Below are 7,972 nucleotides of genomic sequence, written 5' to 3'. Positions count from 1 at the left end.
CACCTATCCACCCATCCATCTACCTACCCACCTATCCACCCATCCATCTACCCAATATCCATCCATCCATCCATCCACCCACCCACCTATCCATCCATCCACCCATCCACCCATCTACCCCCACATCCATCCATCCATGCATCCAACAAAAAGTTCAGGAGTGCCTTCTAGGTGCTTGATATTGTAATAGGCACTGAATATACAGATATGAACAAAAATGTGCAGATTATAGAGCTTATATTGTTATGGTAGAGACAGGGGATTAATAACATAAAAAATGATGAACATTTTTGAGTACTTATTATGTGCCGGGCTCTGCTTTTAACATGATTTATTTCATTCTCACAATGACACTATAGGTGGACACCACTTTTATTTCTATATTTTTAGGTAAAGAAACAGGCTTTGTGATGTTGACCGACTTGCTCACCATAGCGAGAAAATAACGGACACAGGTCCGGCACCCAGGCCGCTGGCTTCCAGAGCCACCCTGAGGGTACTTCTCAACCTGCCATTCTCTCAGCCTTCAGTAGCTTTAAGATAAAGTTCAAAACCCCCAGCAACATGATCCTGTCCCTACTGAGTTTCATCTCCTGCTGCTGCCTTTCCATTCCAGCCTGGAGGCCTCCTGTTTGTTCCCCGTAACACCAAGTGGACTCCTGCCCCAGGACCTTTGCGCATCTCATTTCAGAACCTGGACCACTCTTCTTACCTCATCTTCTGCTTTTGCTTGGCTAAATCCTTCACACTCTGCATTTGGGCCTCATCTTTTTTTTTTTTTTTTGAAACAAGGTCTTGCTCTGTCACCCAGGCTGGAGTTCAGTGGTGTGATCACAGCTCATTGCAGCCTCAGTCTCCTAGGCTCAAACAATCCTGCAATCCTTCCACCTTAGCCTCCCGAGTAGCTGGAACTACAGATGCCTGTCACCATGTCCAGCTAATTTTTGTATTTTTCATAGAGGTGGGGTCTTGCTATGTGGCCCAAACTGGTCTTGAACTCCTGGCCTCAAGCAATCCTGCCTTGGCCTCCCAAAGTGCTGGAATTACAGGTGTGAACCTCTGCATCCTGCCTTAAGGCCTCATCTTAAATGTTGTTTGTTCTGGAAGGTCTAACCTGATCTCTCCAGGCTGGGTCAGGTCCCTCTAGTTTATATTCTCCCAGCACATTGTAGTTCTTCTTCACACTTCTCACAACGCTAATTGTAAGTGTATCTGTGTGACAATGTGTTTGGCATCTGCCTTGGCCATTAGGCTATTCACTCTAGGGCAGAGGGCAGGGACCAAGTCGGTCTTGTTCGCCACCATAGCAGCAGTTTCTGTAGCAGGGGCTGGCCCGTGCTTGGTGCTCAATCAGCATTTGCTGAAGGAAGGATTAATTAGGACAAAATGCCGCCTGTGCTATGGAGACATCGTCCTCTCTACATAGAAGACCCCAGTGTCCAAACTGGGCCCTACGTCATCTGGACACCGCCAGCTCTCTCATCCTGTCCCGGACCGCATGCCACCCCCACTCCAGCTATGCTGGCCTTCTTTATCTTTCTGAAAAGTGTCAAACTCCTTTGGTCTAAGAGACTTTTCATTTGCTGTTTGTGGTAGACACTGTTAGTTGCCATCCACTATTCAGTTTTTCACTTGTAATTAGTAAAAACATAAACACAAAAAGATCTTCTCATTAGTAATAAGAATACTGATTTTGGCTGGGTGAGGCGGCTCACGCCTGTAACCCCAGCACTTCGGGAGGCTGAGGTGGGAAGATCACTTGAGCCAGGGGTTTGAGACCAGCCTGGGCAAGACAGGAAGGCCCTGTCTCTACAAACAATTTAAAAATTAGCCAGGCATGGTGGCATGTGCCTGTGGTCCCAGCTATTCTGGAGGCTGAGGTGGGAGGATCACTGGAGCCTAGGAAGTCGAGGATGCAGTGAGCCGAGATCATGCCACTGCACTCCAGCCTGAGAAACAGACTGAGACCCACTCTCAATAAATAAATAAATACAAAGATAGAAGAGGCCAGGCGGGGTGGCTCACGCCTGTAATCCCAGCACTTTGGGAGCCCGAGGCAGACAGATCATCTGAGGTCAGGAGTTCGAGACCAGCCTGGCCAACATGGTGAAACGCCGTCTCTACTAAAAATACAAAAATTAGCCAGGTGTGGTGACAGGAGCCTGTAGTCCCAGCTGCTCGGGAGGCTGAGGCAGGAGAATCGCTTGAACTCGGGAGGTGGAGGTTGCAGTGAGCTGAGATTGTGCCACTGCATTCCAGCCTAGGTGACAAAGCGAGACTCCGCCTCAAAAAAAAAAAAAAAAAAAAGAAAAAGAAAAAAAAAGATAGAAGGATCCTGAGATCCTGGGCTCCTAACACTGTCGAGTACTCAGCCAGCTTTGGAATGCCTACAGCTCTTGTATATAAGAAAAAAATATATATATTTCTATCCGGTTTAAGCCATTGTTGTTTTTTGTGTTATTTTTTGGTTGGTTGGTCTTTTACTTACGCAGTTGAATATAGCTGAACTGATTGACTCTTCCCTTGTACTGGTCATCCCCCCAGCTCTGGGCATTTGGTTATCACTATTAGACTCTCATCTAGAATATTTAGAATACTGAGTTTAAATATCCCTTCCTGAGAGATAGACTCTGGGTCCACTATTCCAAGTATCCCCTGGCCACCAATGCCCACACTGTGCTCTCTACCATATTCCTCTGTTTCTTCTATAGCTGTGATCATTCTCTGAAATGACTGAATTAAGAATTTAAAGCTGGGTGTGGTGGCTCACACCTGTAATCCCAGTACTTTGGGAGGATGAGGCGGGTGGATCACCTGAGCTCAGGAGTTCGAGACCAGCCTGGCCAACATGGTGAAACCCCATCTCTATTAAAAATACAAAAATTAGCCGGGCATGGTGACATGTGCCTGTAATCCCAGCTACTCGGGAGGCTGAGGCAGGAGAGTCACTTGAACCCGGGAGGTGGAGGTTACAGTGAGCCGAGATCGCGCCACTATACTCCAGACTGGGTGACAGAGCAAGACTCCATCTCAAAAAAAAAAAAAAAAAAAAAAAGAATTTAAGTGATTTGCTCACTTATTGATGATCTGTTTCCTCCACCCATTGAATATAAACTCTTTGAAAACAGCGACCTTGTTTCTTTTGTGCACTGTTGAATCCACAACCTAGGCCTTTGACGACGGACACGTGGGTGAATGAATGAAGAATGAATGGATCTTCTTACTGGCTACATGTCCCATCTTCTCATTAGTCTATCAACTCTAGGAGAACACATGGCCTCTGGTTTTCCTCTCTCTCTGCACCTTCCCCACAGACCCTTAGCTGGAACCCTCAGTAACAATACAAACTCACAAGGCTCAGCACTTTTCAGTTGGCAAAGGGCTTCCAGATGTGCTGTCTTGTGTAACCAGCTGCCCAACCACCCCTACGTTGCTCCCCGCTGAGAAGTGTGCTTCCAGCTGCTTCCTCGGTGTTTTCCTCCAGGCTTGGCCTCCTTCCCACCTTCCCCAGATAACAACGGTGCCACTTAAGGAGAGCTTACGTGTGTCAGAGCCGTTCTGAGCACCTTTCCTGTGCGAATTCACAACATCCTGGCATGAATCCTTGTGTACACTGTGTATATTGCAGACACTATTAGCCACCTACCACTGACGCTGGGCAGCATCACTGGCTCCTGTTTACACACGAGGAGGAAACCGAGGCACAGGGAGGTCAAATAACCTGCTCAGAGCTACATGGGAAGTGGTAGAGGGAGGAATGACACCAGGCCAAGGCCCCTGATTCCAACTCCTGCCTCCTAGATGGTGATTTACTAAGTATTTTCTCTATCCTGTATTTTGCAGATGTCTTTCTTCCGAGCACACCTTCTAACACACCTGGAATCGCGGGGCTCTGTGGTGATCTCTGGGCTGGAAGCCATGGCCATGCACCTGGCTAGTTCTGTGATGCAGGAACAGCTGGGATAGTGAGGGGGACTGGCATCCGCTAGCCGTGGCCTCCTCACCGTCTGATGCCTCGGGTGCTCTCCTCCCAGCTATGGGTGAGTAGAGCAGCCTGACAAAGCCCTGGCATTTCCTGGGCCTTAACCTGGATGGGGAGCAGATGCTCTCTGTTGGCCAACCCCATCTCTGTCTCCCCTAAGTGAGCCCTCCTGCTCCCCTCCTCCCTCCGTGCAGGGCTGGGTACAAAGGTTGGGACCTGACCAGAGCTTGCTGCTTCACTCCTGCAATCAACACACTCACATCTGAGAGGCCACCAAGTGTGGCCCTGAAGGGCAGAGGTGGTGGAGTCGTCCAGCCTGGGACTCCACTGTGGCTCTTCTGCCTGGGCTGGGTGACGCTGGCAGGTTACTTAACCACTGTAATCTCAGTTTCTGCTTTTGAGCAACACCGCTGATAAAACCATTTACCTTACAGGGATGCTGTGAAGAGTAAAGGAGCTATTCCATGAAAACGGTGGCAACACTGGCAGAGTGAGTGCTCCATAAACATTGGCTACTGCCAGGACTGCACTTAGCACACGGTCTGCATTAGCACCGCAGCCATGAACACGACAGGAAGTCTGTCCCAAGGAACGGATGGGAAAGCTACCAGGGACAGGGGAAGACACAGAGGAACCCAAGGCTCCCAAGCAAAACTGAGAGCAACTCATGACAAATACCACCATTTACTGAGTGCCTGCTGTGTACCAGGCATGGAGTCATGCCTTTTGTATGCATTAACAATAAACCTCTCAATAATCCAGGAAAGCAGAAGTATTTGCATTCTCCGTTTCATAGATTTATTTATTTATTTTTTGAGACGGAGTTTTGCTCTTGTTGCCCAGGCTGGAGTGCAACCTCTGCCTTTCGGTTTCAAGCGATTCTCCTGCCTCAGCCTCCCAAGTAGCTGGGATTACAGGTGCCTGCCACCACACCCAGCTAATTTTTTTGTATTTTTAGTAGAGACAGGGTTTCACCATGTTGTTCAGGCTGGTCTCGAACTGCTGACCTCGTGATCCACCCGCCTTGGCCTCCCAAAGTGCTGGGATTACAGGCGTGAGCCACCGTGCCCGGCCCTCATTTTATAGATTTAAAGACTGAGGCTCATTAAGATGACTGGTATGTACGCTGCCTAAGGTCACACAGCTAGAAAGTTGTAGAGCTGGGACTGGAAGCGTGTTCTGTCCAGTTTGAGAACCGGGACTCTATTCTTTCTAGGAATGGAGGGGGGCAGCCCTAGAAGCTTTTGGGGCCAATGTGTATATTGCAGATACTATTAGCCACCTACTCAAACCCTGCCCTTATGGGCCAGTGGTTGGTTCCAGGCACTGTGGCAACCAGGAAGACTCCCAGACGTCTCCTGGAGAGGGCGCAGTATTACCCCCAGTTAAAAGCCTCTGTTCTAGAGAACTCCAGAATTCTCTAGACTACGGCTGAGCCAGCCTCGCCTCCAGTGCCTTCAGACTTCTTGTTTGGGGCAATGAGCAAATGTTCCTAGTACCTGAGGCCAGGGCGGTCTCTCCTTGGCTGCACTTAGAATTACTCAGGGATCTTTATGACTCCTGACGTCCAGGATATCCTGCAGCAATACCGAGACCATCAGAAACGGAAACTCCTTGGGTGGTTCCAGTGAGAGCCAAGTGTGAGAACCCGTGACTTCTAGGGCTTCTTCAACTTTAATGCCTCCACAGTCACCTGGCGGGCTTGTTAAAAATGCAGATTCTGGGCCAGGCAGGTGGTGCACGCCTCTAATCCCAGCTATCTGGGAGGCTGAGGTGGGAGGATCAGTTGAGGCCAGAAGTAATTTGAGACCAGCCTGGGCAGCATAGCAAGACCTTGTCTCAAAAATAAAAAAAAATTTTTTTAGAGCGGATTCTGAGTCAGTTGCCTGGGATGAGGCCTGAGACCTTTCACTTCCTTTTTTTTTTTTTGAGACAGGGTCTCGCTTTGTCACCCAGGCTGGGGTGCAGTGGTATAATCTCGGGTCACTGCAGACTCTGCCTCCTCGTGACCCTGCACTTCTAACCAGCTCCAGGGGGATGCTGATGTGGTTGGTCTGAGGACAACAATCTGAGCTGCAAAGACTCAAGGTACAGGTCCTCCCCGATTCCAAGGGGGATTCTGGAATTCCAGAATCCAAGCGGGCATTCCAGGGCTGTGAAAACACAGATTCTGGGCCTGAGTTTCAGATTTGCTAGGCCTGAGGTAGGGCCAGAGACTCTGCATTTCCAGCATATCCCCAGGTGATGCTGACGCTGCTGCTTGGAGGCTCGCCCTGTGAGAGCCTCTGGCTGTGGGTAAGAGAACTCCGCCCCCATGCCCACCCCGCACCATTTGTGGCCTGAGAGAACTTGGACCAGATGCAGCCTCCATCCCTCAGCTTTCCCACCCACAAACTGAAGGTGACAAAATACCAGTGCTCTATTCCGAAGGGTGTCGTCAGGGTTGCATTAAGTGGGCTGGTGCTGATTGTGAACCTCTCTGCCTGGTGCCTGGCACAGCAGGGACACAGAATTGACAGCATCTATCCCAACGAGCTTCCCTTCCTCGGAGGCCCGAGGCTCACGGTACTCACCGCCGACGTTGTTCTTGTAGGTATTGTACATCTCCTTCACCCGCCGGTAGCGGAAGGCCAGCTTCCTCATCCAGTCCACGCCGCCATGCACGCCAGAGCCCAGGCACAGGTTGGCTCCTGGGACCGAACTGTGGAAGCCATCAGCGGAGAAGTTGTACGTGCTGCAGACAGAGGAGGGGAAGGACAGTGTTAGTGCAGGGCATCTTCACTGGGAGATCGCAGGCTCTGAGGGACCCACAGGTGGGCTTTCAGGTGCCCATGAGCCCCTCGAAATGCACAGGGTGCTGCGAGTGTACATTTGGGGGGCAGCAGGACCACAGCTTTCATTAGCTTCCCCAAGAAAAGTGGTGTCTTTTCCTCTTACCTGATCCACATCCGTTTGCCTTTTTTTGTTTATTTTTTAATTTTTATTTTTTTGAGACAGGGTCTTGCTCTGTTGCCCAGGTTGGAGTGCAGTGGTGTCATCACAGCTCATTGCAGCCGTAACCTCCCAGCTCAAGGGATCCTCCTACCTCAGCCTTCTGAGGAGCTGGGACTGCAGGCGCGCACCACCACAGTTGGCTAACTTATTTTTATGTTTTGGAGAGATGGAGTCTCTCTATGTTGCCTGGGCTGGTCTTGAACTCCTGGGCTCAAGGGATCCTCCTACCTTGGCTTCCCAAAGTACTGGGATTACAGGCACGCACCACCGCGCCTGGCCCCTTGTTTTGACTTTTTAAAAATTATTTTTTATTTTTTTAAATTTTGAGATGGAGTCTTGCTCTGTTGCCCAGGCTGGAGTGCAAAGGCACGATCTTGGCTCACTGCAACCTCCACCTCCCAGGTTCAAGTGATTCTCCTGCCTCAGCCTCCCCCTCCCAAGTAGCTGGGATTACAGGTGCCCTCCACCACATCCAGGTAATTTTTTTGTATTTTTAGTAGAGACAGGATTTCACCATGTTGGCCAGGCTGATCTCGTACTCCTGACCTCAAGTGATCCACCCGCCTCGGGCTCCCAAAGTGCTGGGATTACAGGTGTGAGTCACTGTGCCTGGCCATGGATTTATTCTTGAAAAAGTGAACACTGACCATTAACTCAGATGCTACCATGGGGAGCTGTCTAGATGTTAAGAGATGGAGGTCCTTGGGGAGGGCAGGAACCAGTGGCCGGGATGGACAGGGGATCTGTTAAGAGCTTGGGTTCCAGAGCCAGGCTGCCTGGATTTGAATCCTGCCTTCCCTGCTGACCAGTCATGTGAGTTTGGGTCGACTGCTTAATCTCTCTATGCCTCACGTTCCCCAGCTGTAAAATGAAGATGAAGATAAAAGCATCTCTCTCATCTCTCCTAGGGTTACTGTGCACATGCAATGAGTTATCCCATGTAATGCATTTGGAATAGAACATGGCACAAAACGAGGCATCTCTGAAGGTTGGTTC

The 7,972-nt window shown here is 49.9% G+C and overlaps 1 protein-coding gene across 2 annotated transcripts in view; it reads right to left on the bottom strand.

The window, feature by feature from the left end:
• Positions 1 to 7,972, bottom strand: part of EYA2 (EYA transcriptional coactivator and phosphatase 2) — a 298,967-nt gene that overhangs the window by 9,671 nt on the left and 281,324 nt on the right. For both annotated transcript variants that reach the window (XM_023192487.1, XM_023192486.2), the window contains exon 12: positions 6,556 to 6,716. In XM_023192487.1, the coding sequence (XP_023048255.1) occupies positions 6,556 to 6,716 (161 nt within the window). The remainder of the gene's footprint in view (positions 1 to 6,555; positions 6,717 to 7,972) is intronic.

Source organism: Piliocolobus tephrosceles, chromosome 20, assembly GCF_002776525.5.
Source record: "Piliocolobus tephrosceles isolate RC106 chromosome 20, ASM277652v3, whole genome shotgun sequence".
In the NCBI taxonomy this organism is placed as follows: Eukaryota; Metazoa; Chordata; class Mammalia; order Primates; family Cercopithecidae; genus Piliocolobus; species Piliocolobus tephrosceles.
Note: the sequence above shows the minus strand (reverse complement) of the source record. Positions and strands in the feature narration are given on the sequence as shown.